We start from the raw sequence: 26,867 nt of genomic DNA, 5'->3' as shown, positions 1-26,867 counted from the left end.
GATTAGAATGGCTGGCAGCGGAGAGAGAGAGTTAGGGTCAGTGTTAGGGTCAGGGTTAGGATCAAAGCTAGGGCTAGGAATATCATTGGTGTATATTGCTTGGCAGAGAGGATAATGCTCGGGTTAGAGTGAGGGTCAATCTGAGGATCTAACATATGGTCAGGGTTAGTTTTATGGTCAGGAGTGGGCATTTTTATCGGTGTGGAGTGTCTGCTGGACTGGAAAAGGAGAAGTTTTGAGTCAGGGTTAGGGTTAAGATCAGGATTAGGGCCAGGATAAAAATGAGGGTTAGGGTCATAGTGAGGGTTAGGGTTGAGATCAAGGTCAAAGTCAAGGTCACAGTCAAAGTCAGCTTAGGTTCAGAGTACGAGTCAGGGTTAGGATCAGGATTAGGGTAAAGGTCAGGGTTCGGGTAAAGGTTGGAGCGAGGTTAGGTTCAGGGTTCGGGTAAAGGTTGGAGCGAGGTTAGGGTCAGGGTAAAGGTTAGAGCGAGGTTAGGGTCAGGGTTAGGGTAAAGGTTGGAGCGAGGTTAGGGTCAGGGTTAGGGTGAAGGTTGGAGCGAGGTTAGGGTCAGGGTTAGGGTAAAGGTTGGAGCGAGGTTAGGGTCAGGGTTAGGGTAAAGGTTGAAGCGAGGTTAGGGTCAGGGTTAGGGTAAAGGTTGGAGCGAGGTTAGGGTCAGGGTTAGGGTGAAGGTTGGAGCGAGGTTAGGGTCAGGGTCCGGTGGACAGGGGCTCACTGGGCACTCCGCTGCTGGTCTCTCTGCGCCAGCAGGGCCACGTACTCCTGCAGCTCCTCCATCGTCCCCACCGTCTGCACAAACGTCCTGCGGGGGGGGGGGGGGGGACAACACCGCGGGTGGCTGCAGCAGGAATCGAATTCTGGACTTCATGCAAATTGGGGGAGGGGGGGGGGGGCGAGCGCGATTCCCGCTCAGCCACGTGGCCTCCCACGACCGGTGACACGCGAAGGCTTTATTTATTTATTTACAAAATGCATCGTGAGTCGTTACGGTCGGTGCGGGAGTAGGTATGTGGTCCGGGGGGGGGGGGGCTGGAAAGAGTTCCGAGTCGCTGGGGGGGCGGGGGGGCGGGGGGGGTGGGGGAGCACTTACTGGTGGTCGATGACGAGGCATTCGACCGCGTCATCCGCCGCGATGATGTTCGCCGAGCGGACGTCTTCGCTGTTAAACGCAACAGCAGCAGCAGGAGCAGCAGCAGGAGCAGCAGCAGCAGGAGCAGCAGCAGGAGCAGCAGGAGCGACGTTCACGTTCACAACACAAACCAAAAAGAAGACACGTTCGTGTGTGTATTTTTATCATCGCGATGAGCCAATGCTGTACAAGGAAATGATGACGACCAGGGCTTAAGTGAGGAGTAGTCAGCACGCGACCACAGTGGCCACAGCCATAGTGAGAGGGCGACTGGGTAGCCGCAGGCACTGATGTTTGATTTAATCTGGACGGACCCGATGAGCCATGAAGATCTTTGTCCAGCCCCAAGCTGGGGTTGACAATGGCGGAAACATCACAGAGGAAGTTGAATAGGTAGGTTAGATTAAGCAATTTTGCGTAAAGTCGAACAGAACCACAGAAGAAAGCAAGACAAAACAGCAATAATGCAAAATAATCAGACAGGGAAAGGATAAAATGACACTTTCAAATTTACAGGTGTCAACTCACAGTGGCAATGTGGCTGTAGTTATGTTTGTATGTATTATGTGTGTATGTATGTGTATGAATGTTGAACTTGCAATGTACGTAGCCAACCGTGCTAATCGGAGGCGTGGGGGAAGGACAACAAACTAAACACGAAAAGCAGTTCAGTTGACATCAACTACGACATTTCTTGCTCGTCAATGCACCAAATTGAGAGAGCAAGACACAAAGGGGATTATTGAATGTTGTGTGGCCGGGTCTGCGCTCCATCCCAGACAGACCTCGTTGAAATGAATCCTTGATCGTAACAGCGATAGCCACAGTAATTGTAAACATTCTCACCTCCGGTATAATAATGCGCCGTTGTGTAAAACAGTCAGGGCAAAGGAAACCAAGGGAAGCAATGAAACATGGGGGAACAACCCGAGAGGAGACATGCGTGGCGAGACACAGACACACACACGCACGTGGGTCAGCTGGGTTACAGGCACAGGCAGTAAACTGACAATGACGGTAAAAAAAAAACCCCAACAACACCGTGGCGTTAAAAGGAAACATTTTCTAAAAGGTGACATTTCGAGAACAATGGCCGTTCTTCACGCGTCTAGGGACACGGGTTATTGCCCGAAATGTCACCGATAATGACTGGGACTGTGTCACCTGCTCCGACTTACACAAAAGTCAGGGGCTTCATGAATGAGCAACAGAGGACCCTAACATTTATGTTGTGTGCGCATTAAAAAATGTGACGTCGGGAGCGATGCCACTGGGGTGCTCTTACGAGGTGCTTTGCTGTCATTTTAAGGACTTTTAACTCAAATTTCGATTTAAAGCTTTCGTGACTGCAGGGATTCATCTTCTTGGTTCTTTCGGTAAAGTCACGTGACTACACCGAAAGAACCAAGAAGATGGACCTTTAACTCACTTTGTATGTACAGTATGTATGTTGAACTTCTTTTGCACCGTACATAGTCGACCGTGCTAATCGTAGGTGAGCATGGTCGACTACGTACGGTGCTGTGGACAGATGTTGGACAACCAGAGGACACGCAGCCGATGACCGTATCGACAAGATTACATCGGATAGTAACGGCTGATGATGACGATGACAACAACGGTGATTACGAATAAAACAAGAAGCCCAGAGGGCTACGATAGAGCGGCAATCTGAGACTGGGCACTCTGTGACGACAGCGGAGGACTTTCCGCGTGCCGGCGGCAGCGTCTGACCCATCGTCCGTCACCTGATGAGGGCCTTCTCCCCAAAGTACCGTCCCACCCCCAACACCTCAATGTCCCGCGGCTCGTCGCGTCCCTCCTCGGCCTGCGTCACTCGCACCTTGAGGCCGCCAGACGTGAGGGGGAGCGGAGCCGAGGTTTGGCGAGATGGGTGGGTGGGGGGGAGAGGAGAGGAGGTTTGAAAGGAGCAGAGTCGCGAGGAATCACGGGCGTTAGGGTTAGGGCGTTAGTTGTCGGTCACTCGATCGCACAGGCAGCTGCGAGGAGGGGTACAACCAGAGGTGAGGGGCAGAAGAGGCACGAGGGGGAGACGTTGAACACCAGAAGTGACGGGCAAACGGAAAAGTGGAAAGGCCAACCCTGGCAAACGGGCGAGCGGCAAACTGGTGTGGGGCACAGCATGCTGGCCCTACCGATGACCCTAACCTGAACAAATTAGCCAATCAGCTGCTCGCATCTCCATCGTGTTTATCAAGTGTTGAGCCAGATGGGCCAGGATCGGGCCTATCAGGCGAGGTAGTTAACATCACTGCAGTGCCCTTGGAAGCTCAGTAATTGGGGCTCAGGATGGAAGTCAGTGCTGTGTCCGTGGAGGGCGACAGGAGACATTGTCGAGGTGGAGGTGAAAGCAGGAAGGTCAATTAGAGCCAGGCTAGAAGGGGCTTTTGTAGGAGACGGGAAGATCGTGGGACTTGTGAGCCGCATCCAATGCGATGTGGATTCACAGTAACATCAGCAGACAGGAGAGTGTGTCTGTGTGTGGGGGGTGGAAAGGCAGTGGTGAGCACGCTGCGCTACGAACCCAGTCATCCGAGTTCTATTGATTCTCGCTCACGGCCAACACCGTTGACGATTATCTGAACCGCTCCTGGGCCTCCCCTAGGTCGACTCAGCCTCAAATGAGTACCTGGTGCAGTGTGTAAAAACATCGCTACTGGGGGCCGTGGTGTTGGCCACACACGGACACACGCACGCGCGCGTGAAGCATTGGCGCGCGTGCGCACACACTCACCGAGCCACGGGCAATGATGAAGAAAGTGCTTCCCTCCTCGCCCTGTCGGATGATGTACTCGCCCTTGACGTAGCTCTCCTGGCGTTGGGAAGAGTCAGGGCAGAGGGGGACGGGGAGAGAGGACAGTTTTTGGGGGGGTCGGAAGCGAGGCGGAGGGGGGGGGCGAATGTGCGGCAAAAAACAATCGGGGAGCTGCGACGCTCCAGAGACGGGTCCCGCACACCTGAACCATCGGTCGGGCAACTTGAATGCGTTGCGAGTGAATCGGCTGTGTGCAACCCGAGGCTGTAATTATAATATATATTGGAGGGGGACACATCCCCCCCCAATATTAAATTATGCTCAAAATGTCCCCCCCAATATATTGCAATAAAATAGATTTCTGTTTATATGATTGTGGTTATGGTTGTACTTTATTAATCCCGAATCTCTGCCATTACATACAATGAAACAAGAAAAGGTAAAAAAGAAAAAACGGAGCAATGTAATACAATACACTATTAGACATTATTGTAAAACATAAAAAAGTCCATCCTATGTGTTAGTGAATTTTTTAATATTTTAGGCAGGAAATGTCAGGAAATTCGTTTTCAAATTTAGATTTTTTTTCTGGTGGGGGGACCCCCAGACCCCCCGCAAGATTTGCCCCCCCAATGTTGACTCCATGGCTACGGCCTTGGTGCAACCCGAGGCATTCACAGGAGTGTTGAATCTTCTTGGTTCTTTCGGTAAAGTCACGTAGAATGGAAATAATAAAATAATAAAAATAAAACATAATAAAATAATTCTCACGACGATTCGGCCACAACGCAAGCAGCCGTCCTCAGGTGAAGAACAGGTCTGTCGAGTAGACAGTCTGAAGACAGACCTGCTCTCCACCTGAGGACAGCTGCTTGCGTTGTGGCCAAAACTTTGTGAGAATTATTTAATAATGTTTTATTTTTATTATTTTATTATTTCCATTCTACGTGACTTTACCGAAAGAACCAAGAAGATGAATCCCTGCAGTCACGAAAGGAGCGTTGAAGTTGCACGATTTTGAGAGCGATTGGTGGCGCAGAGCGATCGCTCAGGTGTGTGGAGCCGCCTTAGGGTACCCCACCAGCCCAGCCCAGCGGATCGACTCATTCTCGCAGCCTCGGTCAGACACAAAGACTCAGAGAGCCCGAATAGACTGTTGGGGAAAGTGCCTGTTAGCGAGTACCTATAAAGGTCGGCACGGCACACGAGGGGTGGGTAGCCCGCACCAGGCCCGACCGCCTTTGTCTCCCCCACATTGTAAGCCAGGTATGCCGAGTCAACCGAGGGAGGCCCAGGACTGGTTCAGATATTTGTGACTGGTGGTGTTGGCCGTGAGCGGGAATCGAACCCGGGTCGCCGGGTTCGTAGCGCAGCATGCTAACCACTATACTACCGCTCCCCACACACACACGTGTGTGTGTGTGGGGAGCGGTAGTATAGTGGTTAGCACTAGTGGCCACATAGTGAGGAGATGGGCAGACAGCCGCACGTGCACACACCGCGGGTAGGTGACACCGTGCTAAGCAGAGAATAAAAATAGCTCAGAGATAAACCGAGCGGCACTCAAGAACTCGGTGAACCCCGGCTCTCGCGAGGCTCCGGTGGAGAGAGAATGCCGGTGGAAATTGTTCACGCCTCCAGCGGCTGTGACTTAAAAGGATTCAAATTGGCACGTTTTAAAATCCATACCACTTACGGGGGATGTGCGCATTAGTGTTTCTGAGCCACACATGAAGATAAATATTTAGATTCTCAATTTAATGGTTTTGTTAGAGTAAGCAAAATCGCAGTCACAGACTTTACCAATGTGGCTCTGTAATATGGAAGAGTAAAAACAATTAATTGCACTGGAATTATGAAGTCACGAACTTTTTTTGAAAAAAATTGATATATATTTACCAGCATCTTCGTGCGAGGGATAATTGCTGCAACGGTGTCAAGCACGAGATTGTGCAGATGTGTTTCATGAACACCTCTAATTATTTTCCACTTATCGAAATCAGTGGGGGGACTGCCTCCCATGGCTCGTCAGACCAAGGGGCGGTGTCCTCTACCTCCAAGTCGCTGTCAATTCTCGTCAGTGCTTCACGCGATGTGACAATCCCACCACGGAAAGAAATGAACTCCTTCACTAAAATGCGCCAAGCACATCAGATGGCTTCAGTTTGTCGGTTTGGCTGCTGTGGAGGTCACATGGCCTGGCTGAAGGTTAAAGGGTATAGACGCAGCCCGGCTCTTTTTCTTTCGTAATTGCTGACGGAAGGGCCTCCACGAGATCCAGAGCCCCCACGAGACCCAGAGCCCCCGCTAGAGGGTATTTTGGCTCTTCTCTTCCTCACTGGCCAGATGTCTTCGAAGAGGCGGGGGTGGGTGCCCACACCTCCAATTAGCACGGTTGGCTACGTACGATGTGAAAGAAGTTCAACATTTTTACTTACCCCAGCAAACGCAACCTTCACCTTAATTAATTGTGGCATACCCGTTTCTAACAATGGGTAGCGGGGGAGATTCAAGAAACTCACGCCACTTGTTTCAGCTGCCGTGCCGGGAGATGAAACCGAACCATTGTTCTGACCATTCCACCACGGCAGCTTCCCACTGTAAGGGCGGCCGGCTATCAACTCTGCCAGCTCGTGCGTTTGAGGCCCACGAGACCGCCAGTTTGCTCCTTGACTGATGGGCCGGTCGATTGAATCGACTTTGCTGACCCATGGACGGTGGGCAGGGGGCCACGTGATTTACGGGACTTTAGATGAGGGTTTAATCCAGGATGTGGTTGGGGGAGGGGGGGTATTGCCGCTCACCACCTCCATGCAGTCCACGATGCGTGCGAGCTTCTCTTCGGGCAGCTGTCTGAGCAGAGACACGCTGGGGGAACGGTGGGGGGGGGGGGGGGGGGGTGCAGAGAGGAAGGAGGGAGTGATTGATGGGAGAATTAAAGAGTCCGAGCCAATAATCTGTGAACTCCAGGCCTTCCATTGACAGACGCGCGAAAACCTCATCGTTTAGCTGATCGACTGGTGGGGACGGTGGACCATGCCCGGAGTTGTCAAACCACAAATTAAACGAACGAATCGCATCCATTCTAATTGAATTCGAATGTTGACAAGTGAGGGTTGTAGAGGTTTCAAACATTACACGTTTTTTTTTCTTCCGAAAAATATTTTGAATTCTGAAAGAGAAAAAAAACAACCAAACTAACGAACAAACGTCGGCGTTGTGGCGAGGCAGGCAGGTGGTGCGACGGTGCCCTCCGTCAGTGGCAACTAAAAAGAACCTGAACCTGGCCCTGCGTCTCGTTCAATTCGAATCGGAATAAGCAAGTGGCCCATGTTTACACCATTGGAACCTCATTTGTCAGTAAAAATATGATCATTGGTTTGCATTATGATTGCAGGTATTGTGGTCTATGTAAACATGACTCCTTGTAAAAAAAGGTGTCAGTTTTGTTGCCAGATAGAAGGGTAAAAAAACAATTATCAAGTGGCCCATGCGCAATGCGTGCCACCACGCGCATGGGGGCGGGGGGTGGGGGGGGGAGACAAAGGAGGCTGTGGGCATCCCGTGACGCTTGACTGCATCGCTCTCTCTGGTGCGCCGTGCCGGCTTTCAGTAGACGCTCAAGGGCAGCACTTGCCTCCAATGCCCTATCGGGGTAAATGCGGGGGGATCCTTTGTGGCTCGGGCACAGAGGGATGGGTTTGGTGCCTGTGTTGAAAGCGGCACCGTGCGTGCGGTGTCGGTGAAGAGAAACACCCGTGCCACGAGGTAGTGCCATGCGGTGTAACAGGGGTGTTGGGAGCCACGTGGTTTAGCAGCAGTGCCCCACGGTGCAGTACGCTTTTATGCGTCGCTGCGTAGTATGGCGTGATGTGGTAGCGGCGTGCCGGTGGCGGGCTGGTATCCGTGCGGTGTGGTTCATGGTTCCGCGCGGCCACGGTGCGGTGCGTTGCAAAAGCAACACGGAGCGGTTACGAGCGCGGTGCCGTGCGGTACGTCAGAGTGAAGCACGGCGTGGTGGCGCTGTAGCGTGACGTAGCGCGATGGCGGCGCGGTGCCGTGCGGTGCAAGGAGGCTCGGTGCTGGGGCAGCAGCGCGACATTACGCAGTGCGATTACGCGCACGTGGTTCGGTACGAAGAAGTGCGGCGTGGCGGAGGCGGTGTGTGTTACAGCGGCACCGCGGCGCGCGTCACACCTGCGCAGGAAGCACACGTGCTCCTGGTGCCGCGCCTGCTCCTCCCGGATGACGATCGCCTGGAACGTGAGGCGGTCGAGCACCCAGACGCGCACCGCCGTCACCGCTGCAGTTGGCCGCACAATGGGGGGGGGGGGGGGGGGGGCGGAACGGTGGGACGGTGGCGGGGGGTGATGGGGAGGCGGCAGTCACTTCAATTCAAGGGTTTTATTTGTTATTGATTTAAAACCGGGCACTTAAGAGAGCACATGAAGGTGACCTGGGATGCAGGTTTTGAGCCTGGACAGAGCTCCGATGGGCGACCGCCAAGCATCGAGCAGGCTGCTGCGGGAGATGTCACCAGCAGGAGCAAGTGCAGCAGCGCCAAGCGTTGTACGCGACTGCACTACATGCCCCGGTGTCTTACGTGCTGCATCGTGCACCAATGCCGATGTGAAGATGCTCCACGCAAAAACAGACAGCGCTCATCTTGAAGACACACCGTCCGCCAACCCTTGCCTACAAAGCGATGGCTCTCACAGGAGTGCACGGCCGTTGTGCGGCAGCTCGCGAGGAATAAACTAAACTATTAAAAAAACTAAATATATATATTACCAGGTAAGACCCACCGAGCTGTACAGCTCTTTGTCAGAAGCGACCTGGCCACAAACGACAGCTCCACGAAGCGGCTTATCACGTGCAAATTTATAGCAGCCAAATACTCTAAGCGCTTGATGTTCATTCTACTTGTGGAGGTAAAAACTCGTCGCTCTTTTCACGGGGAGAGAGACATGCAAACTCCAAATACACAGCAGGCATCAGGGTCAGGATCGAACCCACGACCTCCTGCACAGCAGGCGAGGTAGTCAACATCTCCACGGGGAGAGAGACGCAATCTCCAAATATACAGCAGCAGGCATCAGGGTTTGGATCGAACCCACGACCTCCTGCACACCAGTCGAGGTAGTCAACATCTCACCACTGGCGAGATAAACAGTAGAACAGTGGAGCAATAGTTAGCGCACTTCATCAACCCGCATTAACCGGTGTGGTGAAGTACGGTCAAACAACCCCCGCCCCCGCCACCACCCCGTGACCAGCTTGGCATGCGGAGGCATTCATCCAGCAGTGGATTGCAAGAGGCCTGCTGAATAGCAGCAAGAGACGAGCACGCGTTGGTGGGGACGGCACCTTTGACAGTGGCGGTGCGCTTGCAGTTGTAGAGGATGGCCAGCTCCCCAAACACGGTGCCGGGGTGCATGTGGCCCAGGCAGGTGCCCCTCTGCTGCATCTCCACCACACCCTCTGGCCATTAGCATCGTCATTAGCATCGTCATCAGCAGCGTCAGCAGCATCATCATTAGCATTATCATTAGCATTATCAGCATCCTCATCAGCATCATCATCATTTGCATCTGCATACTCATTAGCATCGTCATTAGCATCGTCGTTAGCATCATCAGCGTCGTTATTAGCATCATCATTAGCAGCAGCGTCCTTAGCAGGAGGATCATTAGCAGATTCATCATTATCATCATGATTAGCATAATAAGCATCGACATTAGCATCAGCCTCGTCAGCAGCATCAGCATCATCAGCAGCATCGTAATTAGCATCAGCATCAGCGTCGTCAGCAACTGCAGTAGGAGCATCATCATTAGCATCTTCAGGAACTGCAGCATTTAGCATCACCAGTATTTGTATCATCAGTAGCAGCAACGGTATTTATATATTTTATCTCAGGCATCACCACTAAAAGTTGCAGCAGCAGCAGTCACCGAAGCATCCTAATCACTTATCCTCATCATCAACATCATCATCAGAATCATGGTCAGTAAGTTTTGAAATGCCATTAACCAGCATCATCATCATCAGCAGTGTCACCAAAATGTTTCATCAGCATCATTATCAAATATAGTGGTCTAAGTCCCGCTCACAGCCAACACCAGTGACGATTATCGCAACCGGTCCTGGGCCTCCCCTAGGTCGACTCAGCCTCATACGAGTACCTAGTGCGATGTGTAAACATCGCCACAGGGGAGAAAAAGGCGGTCGGGCGTGGTGCTGGCCACCACCCCCTCGTGTGCCATGCCGGCCTTCATAGGTGCTCGCTAACAGCACTTGCCCCTACAGTCTGTTACAGGCTACACGGGGGATCGTTGTCTTTGTGTCTGACCGAGGCTGCTAGAATGAGTAGGATCGCTAGGCTGAGCGATCGGTGGTTGCACCACCAATCGCTCTCCAAATTGTGCAACTCAACTCTCGTTTGTGGAGGAGAGCGTGGCGGCGTGGTATGGTGAGCATGGCGGTGTGTGGTGCGGAGAGTGTGACGGCGTGGTATGGTGAGCATGGCGGTGTGTGTGGTGAGGAGGAGAGTGTGATGGCGTGGTATGGCGAGCATGGCGGTGTGTGTGATGAGGAGAGTGTGACGGCGTGGTATGGCGAGCATGGTGGTGTGTGGTGCGGAGGAGAGTGTGACGGTGTGGTATGGTGAGCATGGCGGTGTTTGTGGTGCAGAGGAGAGTGTGACGGCGTGGTATGGTGAGCATGGTGGTGTGTGGTGCGGAGGAGAGTGTGACGGTGTGGTATGGTGAGCATGGCGGTGTTTGTGGTGCAGAGGAGAGTGTGACGGCGTGGTATGGTGAGCATGGCGGTGTGTGGTGCGGAGGAGAGTGTGACGGCGTGGTATGGTGAGCATGGCGGTGTGTGGTGCGGAGGAGAGTGTGACAGCGTGGTATGGCGAGCATGGCGGTGTGTGGTGCGGAGGAGAGTGTGACGGCGTGGTATGGCGAATGGTGGTGTGTGGTGCGGAGGAGAGCGTGACGGCGTGGTATGGTGAGCATGGTGGTGTGTGGTGTGGAGGAGAGCGTGACGGCGTGGTATGGTGAGCATGGCGGTGTGTGGTGCGGAGGAGAGTGTGACGGCGTGGTATGGCGAGCATGGTGGTGTGTGGTGCGGTGGAGAGCGTGACGGCGTGGTATGGTGAGCATGGTGGTATGTGGTGCGGAGGAGAGTGTGACGGCGTGGTATGGCGAGAATGGTGGTGTGTGTGGTGCGGAGGAGAGTGTGACGGCGTGGTATGGCGAGCATGGTGGTGTGTGTGGTGCGGAGGAGAGTGTGGCAGCGTGGTATGGCGAGCATGGTGGTGTGTGTGGTGCGGAAAAGAGTGTGACGGCGTGGTATGGTGAGCATGGCGGTGTGTGGTGCGGAGGAGAGTGTGACAGCGTGGTATGGTGAGCATGGCGGTGTGTGGTGCGGAGGAGAGTGTGACGGCGTGGTATGGTGAGCATGGTGGTGTGTGGTGCGGAGGAGAGTGTGACGGCGTGGTATGGCGAGCATGGCGGTGTGTGGTGCGGAGAGTGTGACGGCGTGGTATGGCGAGCATGGTGGTGTGTGTGGTGCGGAGGAGAGTGTGACGGCGTGGTATGGCGAGCATGGTGGTGTGTGGTGCGGAGGAGAGCGTGACGGCGTGGTATGGCGAGCATGGCGGTGTGTGGTGCGGAGGAGAGTGTGACGGCGTGGTATGGTGAGCATGGCGGTGTGTGGTGCGGAGGAGAGCGTGACGGCGTGGTATGGCGAGCATGGTGGTGTGTGGTGCGGAGGAGAGTGTGACGGCGTGGTATCGCGAGCATGGCGGTGCGTGGTGCGGAGGAGAGTGTGACGGCGTGGTATGGCGAGCATGGTCGTGTGTGGTGCGGAGGAGAGCGTGACGGCATGGTATGGCGAGCATGGTGGTGTGTGGTGTGGAGGAGAGTGTGACGGCGTGGTATGGCGAGCATGGTGGTGTGTGGTGAGGAGGAGAGTGTGACGGCGTGGTATGGTGTGCATGGTGGTGTGTGGTGCGGAGGAGAGTGTGACGGCGTGGTATGGCGAGGATGGTGGTGTGTGGTGCGGAGGAGAGTGTGACGGCGTGGTATGGCGAGCATGGTGGTGTGTGGTGAGGAGGAGAGTGTGACGGCGTGGTATGGCGAGCATGGTGGTGTGTGTGGTGAGGAGGAGAGTGTGACGGCGTGGTATGGCGAGCATGGTGGTGTGTGTGGTGAGGAGGAGAGTGTGACGGCGTGGTATGGCGAGGATGGTGGTGTGTGGTGAGGAGGAGAGTGTGACGGCATGGTATGGCGAGGATGGTGGTGTGTGGTGCGGAGGAGAGTGTGACGGCGTGGTATGGCGAGCATGGTGGTGTGTGGTGCGGAGGAGAGTGTGACGGCGTGGTATGGCGAGCATGGTGGTGTGTGGTGAGGAGGAGAGTGTGACGGCGTGGTATGGCGAGGATGGTGGTGTGTGGTGAGGAGGAGAGTGTGACGGCGTGGTATGGCGAGCATGGTGGTGTGTGGTGCGGAGGAGAGTGTGACGGCGTGGTATGGCGAGCATGGTGGTGTGTGGTGAGGAGGAGAGTGTGACGGCGTGGTATGGCGAGCATGGTGGTGTGTGGTGAGGAGAGTGTGACGGCGTGGTATGGCGAGCATGGCGGTGTGTGTGGTGCGGAGGAGAGTGTGACAGCGTGGTATGGTGAGCATGGCGGTGTGTGGTGCGGAGGAGAGTGTGACGGCGTGGTATGGTGAGCATGGTGGTGTATGGTGCGGAGGAGAGTGTGACGGCGTGGTATGGCGAGCATGGCGGTGTGTGGTGCGGAGGAGAGCGTGACGGCGTGGTATGGTGAGCATGGCGGTGTGTGGTGCGGAGGAGAGCGTGACGGCGTGGTATGGCGAGCATGGTGGTGTGTGGTGCGGTGGAGAGTGTGACGGCGTGGTATGGTGAGCATGGTGGTGTGTGGTGCGGAGGAGAGTGTGACGGCGTGGTATGGCGAGCATGGTGGTGTGTGGTACGGAGGAGAGTGTGACGGCGTGGTATGGTGAGCATGGCGGTGTGTGGTGCGGAGGAGAGTGTGACAGCGTGGTATGGTGAGCATGGCGGTGTGTGGTGCGGAGGAGAGTGTGACGGCGTGGTATGGTGAGCATGGTGGTGTGTGGTGCGGAGGAGAGTGTGACGGCGTGGTATGGCGAGCATGGAGGTGTGTGGTGCGGAGAGTGTGACGGCGTGGTATGGCGAGCATGGTGGTGTGTGTGGTGCGGAGGAGAGTGTGACGGCGTGGTATGGCGAGCATGGTGGTGTGTGGTGCGGAGGAGAGCGTGACGGCGTGGTATGGCGAGCATGGCGGTGTGTGGTGCGGAGGAGAGTGTGACGGCGTGGTATGGTGAGCATGGCGGTGTGTGGTGCGGAGGAGAGCGTGACGGCGTGGTATGGCGAGCATGGTGGTGTGTGGTGCGGAGGAGAGTGTGACGGCGTGGTATCGCGAGCATGGCGGTGCGTGGTGCGGAGAAGAGTGTGACGGCGTGGTATGGCGAGCATGGTGGTGTGTGGTGCGGAGGAGAGCGTGACGGCGTGGTATGGCGAGCATGGTGGTGTGTGGTGCGGAGGAGAGTGTGACGGCGTGGTATGGCGAGCATGGTGGTGTGTGGTGAGGAGGAGAGTGTGACGGCGTGGTATGGTGTGCATGGTGGTGTGTGGTGCGGAGGAGAGTGTGACGGCGTGGTATGGCGAGGATGGTGGTGTGTGGTGCGGAGGAGAGTGTGACGGCGTGGTATGGCGAGCATGGTGGTGTGTGGTGCGGAGGAGAGCGTGACGGCGTGGTATGGCGAGCATGGTGGTGTGTGGTGCGGAGGAGAGTGTGACGGCGTGGTATGGCGAGCATGGCGGTGTGTGGTGAGGAGGAGAGTGTGACGGCGTGGTATGGTGTGCATGGTGGTGTGTGGTGCGGAGGAGAGTGTGACGGCGTGGTATGGCGAGGATGGTGGTGTGTGGTGCGGAGGAGAGTGTGACGGCGTGGTATGGTGAGCATGGTGGTGTGTGGTGAGGAGGAGAGTGTGACGGCGTGGTATGGCGAGGATGGTGGTGTGTGGTGCGGAGGAGAGTGTGACGGCGTGGTATGGCGTTGATGGTGGTGTGTGGTGCGGAGGAGAGTGTGACGGCGTGGTATGGCGAGGATGGTGGTGTGTGGTGCGGAGGAGAGCGTGACGGCGTGGTATGGCGAGCATGGTGGTGTGTGGTGAGGAGGAGAGTGTGACGGCGTGGTATGGCGAGCATGGTGGTGTGTGTGGTGAGGAGGAGAGTGTGACGGCGTGGTATGGCGAGCATGGTGGTGTGTGTGGTGAGAAGGAGAGTGTGACGGCGTGGTATGGCGAGAATGGTGGTGTGTGGTGCGGAGGAGAGTGTGACAGCGTGGTATGGCAAGCATGGTGGTGTGTGGTGAGGAGGAGAGTGTGACGGCGTGGTATGGCGAGGATGGTGGTGTGTGGTGCGGAGGAGAGTGTGACGGCGTGGTATGGCGAGGATGGTGGTGTGTGGTGCGGAGGAGAGTGTGACGGCGTGGTATGGCGAGCATGGTGGTGTGTGGTGCGGAGGAGAGTGTGACGGCGTGGTATGGCGAGCATGGTGGTGTGTGGTGAGGAGGAGAGTGTGACGGCGTGGTATGGCGAGGATGGTGGTGTGTGGTGAGGAGGAGAGTGTGACGGCGTGGTATGGCGAGGATGGTGGTGTGTGGTGAGGAGGAGAGTGTGACGGCGTGGTATGGCGAGCATGGTGGTGTGTGGTGCGGAGGAGAGTGTGACGGCGTGGTATGGCGAGGATGGTGGTGTGTGGTGAGGAGGAGAGTGTGACGGCGTGGTATGGCGAGGATGGTGGTGTGTGGTGAGGAGGAGAGTGTGACGGCGTGGTATGGCGAGCATGGTGGTGTGTGGTGCGGAGGAGAGTGTGACAGCGTGGTATGGCGAGCATGGTGGTGTGTGGTGAGGAGAGTGTGACGGCGTGGTATGGCGAGCATGACGGTGTGTGTGGTGCGGAGGAGAGTGTGACGGCGTGGTATGGCGAGCATGGTGGTGTGTGGTGAGGAGAGTATGACGGCGTGGTATGGCGAGCATGGTGGTGTGTGGTGAGGAGGAGAGTGTGACGGCGTGGTATGGCGAGCATGGTGGTGTGTGGTGAGGAGAGTGTGACGGTGTGGTATGGCGAGCATGACGGTGTGTGTGGTGCGGAGGAGAGTGTGACGGCGTGGTATGGCGAGCATGGCGGTTTGTGTGGTGAGGAGGAGAGTGTGACGGCGTGGTATGGTGAGCATGGCGGTGTGTGTGGTGCGGAGGAGAATGTGACGGCGTGGTATGGCGAGCATGGCGGTGTGTGGTGCGGAGGAAAGTGTGACGGCGTGGTATGGCGAGCATGGTGGTGTGTGTGGTGAGGAGGAGAGTGTGACGGCGTGGTATGGCGAGCATGGTGGTGTGTGGTGCGGAGGAGAGTGTGACGGCGTGGTATGGCGAGGATGGTGGTGTGTGGTGCGGAGGAGAGCGTGACGGCGTGGTATGGCGAGCATGGTGGTGTGTGGTGAGGAGGAGAGTGTGACGGCGTGGTATGGCGAGCATGGTGGTGTGTGTGGTGAGGAGGAGAGTGTGACGGCGTGGTATGGCGAGCATGGTGGTGTGTGTGGTGAGGAGGAGAGTGTGACGGCGTGGTATGGCGAGCATGGTGGTGTGTGGTGCGGAGGAGAGTGTGACGGCGTGGTATGGCAAGCATGGTGGTGTGTGGTGAGGAGGAGAGTGTGACGGCGTGGTATGGCGAGGATGGTGGTGTGTGGTGCGGAGGAGAGTGTGACGGCGTGGTATGGCGAGGATGGTGGTGTGTGGTGCGGAGGAGAGTGTGACGGCGTGGTATGGCGAGCATGGTGGTGTGTGGTGCGGAGGAGAGTGTGACGGCGTGGTATGGCGAGCATGGTGGTGTGTGGTGAGGAGGAGAGTGTGACGGCGTGGTATGGCGAGGATGGTGGTGTGTGGTGAGGAGGAGAGTGTGACGGCGTGGTATGGCGAGGATGGTGGTGTGTGGTGAGGAGGAGAGTGTGACGGCGTGGTATGGCGAGCATGGTGGTGTGTGGTGCGGAGGAGAGTGTGACGGCATGGTATGGCGAGGATGGTGGTGTGTGGTGAGGAGGAGAGTGTGACGGCGTGGTATGGCGAGGATGGTGGTGTGTGGTGAGGAGGAGAGTGTGACGGCGTGGTATGGCGAGCATGGTGGTGTGTGGTGCGGAGGAGAGTGTGACGGCGTGGTATGGCGAGCATGGTGGTGTGTGGTGAGGAGAGTGTGACGGCGTGGTATGGCGAGCATGACGGTGTGTGTGGTGCGGAGGAGAGTGTGACGGCGTGGTATGGCGAGCATGGTGGTGTGTGGTGAGGAGAGTATGACGGCGTGGTATGGCGAGCATGGTGGTGTGTGGTGAGGAGGAGAGTGTGACGGTGTGGTATGGCGAGCATGGTGGTGTGTGGTGAGGAGAGTGTGACGGTGTGGTATGGCGAGCATGACGGTGTGTGTGGTGCGGAGGAGAGTGTGACGGCGTGGTATGGCGAGCATGGCGGTTTGTGTGGTGAGGAGGAGAGTGTGACGGCGTGGTATGGTGAGCATGGCGGTGTGTGTGGTGCGGAGGAGAGTGTGATGGCGTGGTATGGCGAGCATGGCGGTGTGTGGTGCGGAGGAAAGTGTGACGGCGTGGTATGGCGAGCATGGTGGTGTGTGTGGTGAGGAGGAGAGTGTGACGGCGTGGTATGGCGAGCATGGTGGTGTGTGGTGCGGAGGAGAGTGTGACGGCGTGGTATGGCGAGGATGGTGGTGTGTGGTGCGGAGGAGAGCGTGACGGCGTGGTATGGCGAGCATGGTGGTGTGTGGTGAGGAGGAGAGTGTGACGGCGTGGTATGGCGAGCATGGTGGTGTGTGTGGTGAGGAGGAGAGTGTGACGGCGTGGTATGGCGAGCATGGTGGTGTGTGTGGTGAGGAGGAGAGTGTGACGGCGTGGTATGGCGAGCATGGTGGTGTGTGGTGCGGAGGAGAGTGTGACGGCGTGGTATGGCGAGCATGGTGGTGTGTGGTGAGGAGGAGAGTGTGACGGCGTGGTATGGCGAGGATGGTGGTGTGTGGTGCGGAGGAGAGTGTGACGGCGTGGTATGGCGAGGATGGTGGTGTGTGGTGCGGAGGAGAGTGTGACGGCGTGGTATGGCGAGCATTGTGGTGTGTGGTGCGGAGGAGAGTGTGACGGCGTGGTATGGCGAGCATGGTGGTGTGTGGTGAGGAGGAGAGTGTGACGGCGTGGTATGGCGAGGATGGTGGTGTGTGGTGAGGAGGAGAGTGTGACGGCGTGGTATGGCGAGGATGGTGGTGTGTGGTGAGGAGGAGAGTGTGACGGCGTGGTATGGCGAGCATGGTGGTGTGTGGTGCGGAGGAGAGTGTGACGGCATGGTATGGCGAGGATGGTGGTGTGTGGTGAGGAGGAGAGTGTGACGGCGTGGTATGGCGAGGATGGTGGTGTGTGGTGAGGAGGAGAGTGTGACGGCGTGGTATGGCGAGCATGGTGGTGTGTGGTGCGGAGGAGAGTGTGACGGCGTGGTATGGCGAGCATGGTGGTGTGTGGTGAGGAGAGTGTGACGGCGTGGTATGGCGAGCATGACGGTGTGTGTGGTGCGGAGGAGAGTGTGACGGCGTGGTATGGCGAGCATGGTGGTGTGTGGTGAGGAGAGTATGACGGCGTGGTATGGCGAGCATGGTGGTGTGTGGTGAGGAGGAGAGTGTGACGGTGTGGTATGGCGAGCATGGTGGTGTGTGGTGAGGAGAGTGTGACGGCGTGGTATGGCGAGCATGACGGTGTGTGTGGTGCGGAGGAGAGTGTGACGGCGTGGTATGGCGAGGATGGCGGTGTGTGTGGTGAGGAGGAGAGTGTGACGGCGTGGTATGGTGAGCATGGCGGTGTGTGTGGTGCTGAGGAGAGTGTGACGGCGTGGTATGGCGAGCATGGCGGTGTGTGGTGCGGAGGAAAGTGTGACGGCGTGGTATGGCGAGCATGGTGGTGTGTGTGGTGAGGAGGAGAGTGTGACGGCGTGGTATGGCGAGCATGGTGGTGTGTGGTGCGGAGGAGAGTGTGACGGCGTGGTATGGCGAGCATGGTGGTGTGTGGTGAGGAGAGTGTGACGGCGTGGTATGGCGAGCATGGCGGTGTGTCGTGAGGAGGAGAGCGTGATGGCGTGGTATGGTGAGCATGGCGGTGTGTGGTGAGGAGAGTGTGACGGCGTGGTATGGCGAGCATGGCGGTGTGTCGTGAGGAGGAGAGCGTGATGGCGTGGTATGGTGAGCATGGTGGTGTGTGGTGAGGAGAGTGTGACGGCGTGGTATGGCGAGCATGGTGGTGTGTGGTGCGGAGGAGAGTGTGACGGCGTGGTATGGCGAGCATGGCGGTGTGTGGTGCGGAGGAGAGTGTGACGGCGTGGTATGGCGAGCATGGCGGTGTGTGGTGCGGAGGAGAGTGTGACGGCGTGGTATGGCGAGCATGGTGGTGTGTGGTGCGAAGGAGAGCGTGACGGCGTGGTATGGCGAGCATGGCGGTGTGTGGTGCGGAGGAGAGTGTGACGGCGTGGTATGGCGAGCATGGCGGTGTGTGGTGCGGAGGAGAGTGTGACGGCGTGGTATGGCGAGCATGGTGGTGTGTGTGGTGAGGAGGAGAGCGTGACGGCGTGGTATGGCGAGCATGGCGGTGTGTGGGGTGTGGAGGAGAGCGTGACGGCGTGGTATGGCGAGCATGGCGGTGTGTGGTGAGGAGAGTGTAACGGCGTGGTATGGCGAGCATGGCGATGTGTGTGGTGTGGAGGAGAGTGTGACGGCGTGGTATGGCGAGCATGGCGGTGTGTGTGGTGTGGTGGAGAGCGTGACGGCGTGGTATGGCGAGCATGGCGGTGTGTGGTGAGGAGAGTGTGACGGCGTGGTATGGCGAGCATGGCGATGTGTGTGGTGTGGAGGAGAGTGTAGCGGCGTGGTATGGCGAGCATGGTGGTGTGTGGTGAGGAGAGTATGACGGCGTGGTATGGCGAGCATGGTGGTGTGTGGTGAGGAGGAGAGTGTGACGGTGTGGTATGGCGAGCATGGTGGTGTGTGGTGAGGAGAGTGTGACGGCGTGGTATGGCGAGCATGACGGTGTGTGTGGTGCGGAGGAGAGTGTGACGGCGTGGTATGGCGAGGATGGCGGTGTGTGTGGTGAGGAGGAGAGTGTGACGGCGTGGTATGGTGAGCATGGCGGTGTGTGTGGTGCTGAGGAGAGTGTGACGGCGTGGTATGGCGAGCATGGCGGTGTGTGGTGCGGAGGAAAGTGTGACGGCGTGGTATGGCGAGCATGGTGGTGTGTGTGGTGAGGAGGAGAGTGTGACGGCGTGGTATGGCGAGCATGGTGGTGTGTGGTGCGGAGGAGAGTGTGACGGCGTGGTATGGCGAGCATGGTGGTGTGTGGTGAGGAGAGTGTGACGGCGTGGTATGGCGAGCATGGCGGTGTGTCGTGAGGAGGAGAGCGTGATGGCGTGGTATGGTGAGCATGGCGGTGTGTGGTGAGGAGAGTGTGACGGCGTGGTATGGCGAGCATGGCGGTGTGTCGTGAGGAGGAGAGCGTGATGGCGTGGTATGGTGAGCATGGTGGTGTGTGGTGAGGAGAGTGTGACGGCGTGGTATGGCGAGCATGGTGGTGTGTGGTGCGGAGGAGAGTGTGACGGCGTGGTATGGCGAGCATGGCGGTGTGTGGTGCGGAGGAGAGTGTGACGGCGTGGTATGGCGAGCATGGCGGTGTGTGGTGCGGAGGAGAGTGTGACGGCGTGGTATGGCGAGCATGGTGGTGTGTGGTGCGAAGGAGAGCGTGACGGCGTGGTATGGCGAGCATGGCGGTGTGTGGTGCGGAGGAGAGTGTGACGGCGTGGTATGGCGAGCATGGCGGTGTGTGGTGCGGAGGAGAGTGTGACGGCGTGGTATGGCGAGCATGGTGGTGTGTGTGGTGAGGAGGAGAGCGTGACGGCGTGGTATGGCGAGCATGGCGGTGTGTGTGGTGTGGAGGAGAGCGTGACGGCGTGGTATGGCGAGCATGGCGGTGTGTGGTGAGGAGAGTGTAACGGCGTGGTATGGCGAGCATGGCGATGTGTGTGGTGTGGAGGAGAGTGTGACGGCGTGGTATGGCGAGCATGGCGGTGTGTGTGGTGTGGTGGAGAGCGTGACGGCGTGGTATGGCGAGCATGGCGGTGTGTGGTGAGGAGAGTGTGACGGCGTGGTATGGCGAGCATGGCGATGTGTGTGGTGTGGAGGAGAGTGTAGCGGCGTGGTATGGCGAGCATGGCGGTGTGTGGTGCGGAGGAGAGTGTGACGGCGTGGTATGGCGAGCATGGCGGTGTGTGGTGCGGAGGAAAGTGTGACGGCGTGGTATGGCGAGCATGGTGGTGTGTGTGGTGAGGAGGAGAGTGTGACGGCGTGGTATGGCGAGCATGGTGGTGTGTGGTGCGGAGGAGAGTGTGACGGCGTGGTATGGCGAGCATGGTGGTGTGTGGTGAGGAGAGTGTGACGGCGTGGTATGGCGAGCATGGCGGTGTGTCGTGAGGAGGAGAGCGTGATGGCGTGGTATGGTGAGCATGGCGGTGTGTGGTGAGGAGAGTGTGACGGCGTGGTATGGCGAGCATGGCGGTGTGTCGTGAGGAGGAGAGCGTGATGGCGTGGTATGGTGAGCATGGTGGTGTGTGGTGAGGAGAGTGTGACGGCGTGGTATGGCGAGCATGGCGGTGTGTCGTGAGGAGGAGAGCGTGATGGCGTGGTATGGTGAGCATGGCGGTGTGTGGTGAGGAGAGTGTGACGGCGTGGTATGGCGAGCATGGCGGTGTGTCGTGAGGAGGAGAGCGTGATGGCGTGGTATGGTGAGCATGGTGGTGTGTGGTGAGGAGAGTGTGACGGCGTGGTATGGCGAGCATGGTGGTGTGTGGTGCGGAGGAGAGTGTGACGGCGTGGTATGGCGAGCATGGCGGTGTGTGGTGCGGAGGAGAGTGTGACGGCGTGGTATGGCGAGCATGGCGGTGTGTGGTGCGGAGGAGAGTGTGACGGCGTGGTATGGCGAGCATGGTGGTGTGTGGTGCGGAGGAGAGCGTGACGGCGTGGTATGGCGAGCATGGCGGTGTGTGGTGCGGAGGAGAGTGTGACGGCGTGGTATGGCGAGCATGGCGGTGTGTGGTGCGGAGGAGAGTGTGACGGCGTGGTATGGCGAGCATGGTGGTGTGTGTGGTGAGGAGGAGAGCGTGACGGCGTGGTATGGCGAGCATGGCGGTGTGTGTGGTGTGGAGGAGAGCGTGACGGCGTGGTATGGCGAGCATGGCGGTGTGTGGTGAGGAGAGTGTAACGGCGTGGTATGGCGAGCATGGCGATGTGTGTGGTGTGGAGGAGAGTGTGACGGCGTGGTATGGCGAGCATGGCGGTGTGTGTGGTGTGGTGGAGAGCGTGACGGCGTGGTATGGCGAGCATGGCGGTGTGTGGTGAGGAGAGTGTGACGGCGTGGTATGGCGAGCATGGCGATGTGTGTGGTGTGGAGGAGAGTGTAGCGGCGTGGTATGGCGAGCATGGCGGTGTGTGGTGCGGAGGAGAGTGTGACGGCGTGGTATGGCGAGCATGGCGGTGTGTGGTGCGGAGGAAAGTGTGACGGCGTGGTATGGCGAGCATGGTGGTGTGTGTGGTGAGGAGGAGAGTGTGACGGCGTGGTATGGCGAGCATGGTGGTGTGTGGTGCGGAGGAGAGTGTGACGGCGTGGTATGGCGAGCATGGTGGTGTGTGGTGAGGAGAGTGTGACGGCGTGGTATGGCGAGCATGGCGGTGTGTCGTGAGGAGGAGAGCGTGATGGCGTGGTATGGTGAGCATGGCGGTGTGTGGTGAGGAGAGTGTGACGGCGTGGTATGGCGAGCATGGCGGTGTGTCGTGATGAGGAGAGCGTGATGGCGTGGTATGGTGAGCATGGTGGTGTGTGGTGAGGAGAGTGTGACGGCGTGGTATGGCGAGCATGGTGGTGTGTGGTGCGGAGGAGAGTGTGACGGCGTGGTATGGCGAGCATGGCGGTGTGTGGTGCGGAGGAGAGTGTGACGGCGTGGTATGGCGAGCATGGCGGTGTGTGGTGCGGAGGAGAGTGTGACGGCGTGGTATGGCGAGCATGGCGGTGTGTGGTGCGGAGGAGAGCGTGACGGCGTGGTATGGCGAGCATGGCGGTGTGTGGTGCGGAGGAGAGTGTGACGGCGTGGTATGGCGAGCATGGCGGTGTGTGGTGCGGAGGAGAGCGTGACGGCGTGGTATGGCGAGCATGGCGGTGTGTGGTGCGGAGGAGAGTGTGACGGCGTGGTATGGCGAGCATGGCGGTGTGTGGTGCGGAGGAGAGCGTGACGGCGTGGTATGGCGAGCATGGCGGTGTGTGGTGCGGAGGAGAGTGTGACGGCGTGGTATGGCGAGCATGGCGGTGTGTGGTGCGGAGGAGAGCGTGACGGCGTGGTATGGCGAGCATGGCGGTGTGTGGTGCGGAGGAGAGTGTGACGGCGTGGTATGGCGAGCATGGCGGTGTGTGGTGCGGAGGAGAGTGTGACGGCGTGGTATGGCGAGCATGGTGGTGTGTGTGGTGAGGAGGAGAGCGTGACGGCGTGGTATGGCGAGCATGGCGGTGTGTGTGGTGTGGAGGAGAGCGTGACGGCGTGGTATGGCGAGCATGGCGGTGTGTGGTGAGGAGAGTGTAACGGCGTGGTATGGCGAGCATGGCGATGTGTGTGGTGTGGAGGAGAGTGTGACGGCGTGGTATGGCGAGCATGGCGGTGTGTGTGGTGTGGTGGAGAGCGTGACGGCGTGGTATGGCGAGCATGGCGGTGTGTGGTGAGGAGAGTGTGACGGCGTGGTATGGCGAGCATGGCGATGTGTGTGGTGTGGAGGAGAGTGTAGCGGCGTGGTATGGCGAGCATGGCGGTGTGTGGTGCGGAGAGTGTGACGGCGTGGTATGGCGAGCATGGCGGTGTGTGGAGAGAAGAGTGTGACGGCGTGGTATGGCGAGCATGGCGGTGTGTGGTGCGGAGGAGAGTGTGACGGCGTGGTATGGCGAGCATGGCGGTGTGTGTGGTGCGGAGGAGAGCGTGACGGCTCGGTGGGTGCGGTACCTGCGAGGACGTACAGGTGGTTGCCCGCCTCGCCCTCCCGGACGACGGCCTGCTCGGGCGAGTACGCGCGCTCGTACATGCACTCCACCATGCGGGTCACACGCCCGTCCTCCAGCCGCCGCAGGAACTCGTTCTTGGCCAGAGCGGCTTTGATGAGCCTCTGCGAGCTGCACGAGACAGTAGCGCACGGACGACATCGCAGCGATCGCGACGATCGTGACGATGACGGGAGCTCTCTCCCGTGCGTGTTGCCTACCCGGCCCGGTGCCTTCATCGCGAGAGCGAGCGTCCCGCAATCGGAAGGCCGCGAGTTCAAATCCTGGTTGTGGTGGTTGACTCAGCCCATCGTCCCTCCGGGGTTGAGAAAATATGTACCAACTTGTGGCGAAATCAACGGCTGGTTGGCATATGGGTGGACTTGCCCCTCTGTCTTATGCATGTGGATATGTCCACCGCTGGCTCATGGCTATAAACAGGAGATCTCAGCACCAATGCTGAAATTATCATTTGGGCAGGAAGTCACCTTGACATTAATGTGTGCTTCACTGGATTCATTTCCAGAAGTAGTTCGCAGCACGTGGAGAGAAACGTCCGACATTGTGCTGAACAACACGTGCTACAACCGGGACCCACATCCAAGAGAGGGCTACAGCAACAACCACTACATCCCAAGAACTGTACACGTATGACTGGGTCTAATTAAGCGTGAAGTAGCCGAGTGCTGAGTATGGCTGAACAATTGATCAATTTCCAATCGAAATCGCAATTTGAAACAATGCGATTAGTAAATCGCAAAGGCTGCGATTTTTTGCGATTTGAAAAGGCCTATTACTTGTTTATTGGAATTTTTAATTATTATAACTTTAGTTATTGAACTTAACAATTGTTCTATGTTTGATTGTTCTATTTCAATTCAAACATTTTAATAAATACATGTTGGAAGCAATTCATATCTTTTAAGTTCTCATCATTGCATTAAAATATGTAGAGCAGTTCATATTTTGATGGTATCATGTGGTAATGCTCCATCACATGTTTTAAATCTTATTACACAGTGAATATTGAACTGAAGCTTGACTTAAAAAATATTTAATCGCAAATCCAATCGCAATATCTGTCAGAAAAATTGCAATTCGATATTTTCCCCGAATCGTTCAGCTCGAGTGCTGAGGTTCCATTGGCTGAAGCGGCGACCTCTGCTGGCGAGCCAACATCAAAGCACTGGGCACTGGAAACTCCTGAAGCAACAGAAGTAGCCTGCAGCGAAACGAGGAAAATCTGGTGGCGTTCGGGCGGTAGGCATGGTCACAACTGATGGACGAAGGGATGGGAGAACAGGCAGACAGACAGAGAGAAAGACGGGCGGATAGATTGACGGACAATCGTATGGAATTTAGGACTGATGGCAGGAAGAGGGACTCATGGACGTATGGGGAGATGGACAAATGCACGGAGGGACGGACAAACGGACAAAGAACAGAAAGATGAACGGATAAAGAGACGAGGGACGGATGGAGGGCCAGGAAAATTGATGGGACGAACAGACAACCATTGGACAAGGCGATGAAGCGACAGTTGGAGTGATTGACAGAGGGACGAACGGATGAGAGCCCGACCCAGAGGCTCGCGTGGGGCCTCACCAGGGGTTCTTGTGGACGCGGGCCCAGCAAGCGGCGCCCCCCAGCTGCTGCCGCGGGAGGCTGGAACTGGACGCCGGCTCCGCCGAGACTCCGGCTTTGGCCAGCGGCCGGGGGCCCGGCTCCCTCTGTACCGCGTGCAGGAGGCTGGGGAGGCAACCCGACCCCGGGAGCAATGACGGGGGTCCGAGGGGACCTGTCGGGGCCCCGGACGCGTGGCCGATCGCCTCCTGCAACTTGCGCACCTGTGGAAGGGTCAAGGGTCACGGTTACGTTCGTAGGCGTAGGTCAGGAACCTTGGTGCCGTACTGCTTTCTGGAGACGCCGTCTCGCTCGGCTCACCTGTACCGTACGGTGTCTGAGCTCGGCCTCCAACCCCAGGACTCGCACCTCTAGGTCCCGCACCTGTAAATATAAAATACAATTCGGTTGTCACCGTACAGCAGAGATCACAGAGGGAGTACATGACGAGCGGGAACAACACAGCCTGGGAATGGGGGAGGGGAGTGCCGTCTAGAGCTACTTGGGCTCACTGCCCCAACGCTGCAGGGGAACGGTCCGATGTGTGGGGTGCAAGCAGATGAGTGACGAAGGGAGAGAGTGGCACGGAGGGCAATAATGTAACCGAAGTGCACAGGGGCGTATAAAGTAACAAAAGCGCGATGCTCGGCTTCGTTGTTTTCTTTACTTTTGAATGAGCGCCCACAAAGGCAGTTGCAGCAGCGGCCCAGCGCAGTGCCGGACTAAGCTAGCGCGGGGCCTGTAGCATGGTGTTATAAAGGGGCCCTAAATAAAAAAAACAAATACATTTTAAAACACCAATGTTTAACTTGCGCAGTAAAGTAGTTGTATTTGTTCATTTGCTATTGAGCCCAGATAATACGACAAATCGTTAACCTTAAACACCCAGTCGTCCATAAAAGTTGAAGGCAGTATAGTACTACAGTAATAGAGCAAGTGCAGAATCACTGAACCGGAATTGAGAGCTTGAAAGCATCTGGCGTGGGGCCCTTGAAAGTGCGGGGCCCGTAGCACATGTAGCTACTTTTGCTACGAGGATAATCCGGCACAGACTCCAGCTAGAGAACAACCTCGGAGTGCCGTGGCGAATGAGGATTCACGCGTGGCAGAAAATAAAAACGAAAATAAAACCCGAAAGTTAGGGGGTGGGGGGGGGGTCACCTGTGCCTCTCTTTGTCGCAGCTCGGCACGCAGCAGCGTCCCCTGTGGGCTCCCGGGCCCCCCCGTGGGGGGCGGCGGCGGGGGGGGTCCAGAGGGGGCCATGGAGGCCGCGTCGGGGTCACGCAGGGGATGCGTCTTCACGCTGCCGTTCCCCATTGGTCCTCTTCCCCTCCACCCCCAACGGGATAAGCCCCCCTCCCAATCCCCCTTCTCGTGGGTTGACGGGGACTCCGATTTGTTCAGCTGCTGTGGGTTGTGGGGGTCCCGGTGAGACACAGCCACACACCTACACACACAGACGTCACCCGAGTGGTCAGGTTGTGAATGTTGTGCCTTGTCTCTCAAACACAACCGCTGTCCTGTACGAGTATGCTACACTATACACTACACTCGTTCCGTTTACGTGTCAAGCCTGACTAATTGGCTGTGTAGGGTGGTGGCGGGCTTAACGACACATTTATCTACTTAGGCGATCTAACCCAAAAAAAAACCTGTATTGTGGGTGACATTGGTCGCGAAAGCCTGCTACGTGTTACACTGTTTAACAGACTGCTGCGGCGAGTGCTGTTATTCATTTGAGGCTGAGGCGACCTAGGGGAGGCCCACAACTGGTTTGGATATCCGCCACCGTTTTCGGTAGTAGGGAAGTGCCAAAGCTAAGACCACGACGCCACCCCCTGGGGGCCGTCCATAAATGACGTCACGCGATTTTGGACGATTTTTGACCCCCCCCCCCTCGTCACACGGCGTCACAAAAAGTCAGACCCCCCCTCAAATATGACGTCACAAAGCTCTGCCCCCACCCCCCGCAAAAAATAAAACATGCTTCAAATCGCTTTAAAGTATTGTCATTGTAGTGCGTATTTAAAGTGGCGCTGCACTCTGATGTTGTAGGAGAAAACATTAAAAGTCTATTTAATGAAGTAGAACGTGTTGTCTATATTTATTTAAAG

General features: G+C 57.2%; 1 protein-coding gene across 1 annotated transcript in view; it reads right to left on the bottom strand.

Annotated features, from left to right (window-relative positions):
* The window catches only part of LOC133350692 (cGMP-dependent protein kinase 2-like), a 50,482-nt gene that overhangs the window by 7,717 nt on the left and 15,898 nt on the right, over positions 1–26,867 (bottom strand). The window contains exons 3-13 of the mRNA XM_061565329.1: positions 25,915–26,200; positions 25,075–25,137; positions 24,736–24,977; positions 23,096–23,262; positions 9,294–9,407; positions 8,124–8,229; positions 6,731–6,794; positions 3,906–3,983; positions 2,899–2,993; positions 1,112–1,180; positions 737–823 (exon numbers count right to left, since the gene is read on the bottom strand). Of these exons, the coding sequence (XP_061421313.1) occupies positions 737–823; positions 1,112–1,180; positions 2,899–2,993; positions 3,906–3,983; positions 6,731–6,794; positions 8,124–8,229; positions 9,294–9,407; positions 23,096–23,262; positions 24,736–24,977; positions 25,075–25,137; positions 25,915–26,200 (1,371 nt within the window). The remainder of the gene's footprint in view (positions 1–736; positions 824–1,111; positions 1,181–2,898; positions 2,994–3,905; positions 3,984–6,730; positions 6,795–8,123; positions 8,230–9,293; positions 9,408–23,095; positions 23,263–24,735; positions 24,978–25,074; positions 25,138–25,914; positions 26,201–26,867) is intronic.

This window comes from Lethenteron reissneri, chromosome 34 (assembly GCF_015708825.2).
Source record: "Lethenteron reissneri isolate LAM-NWPU_2019-01 chromosome 34, ASM1570882v1, whole genome shotgun sequence".
Classification (NCBI taxonomy): domain Eukaryota; kingdom Metazoa; phylum Chordata; class Hyperoartia; order Petromyzontiformes; family Petromyzontidae; genus Lethenteron; species Lethenteron reissneri.
The sequence above is the reverse complement of the archived record's forward strand: the minus strand, read 5'-3'. Positions and strand labels throughout refer to the sequence as shown.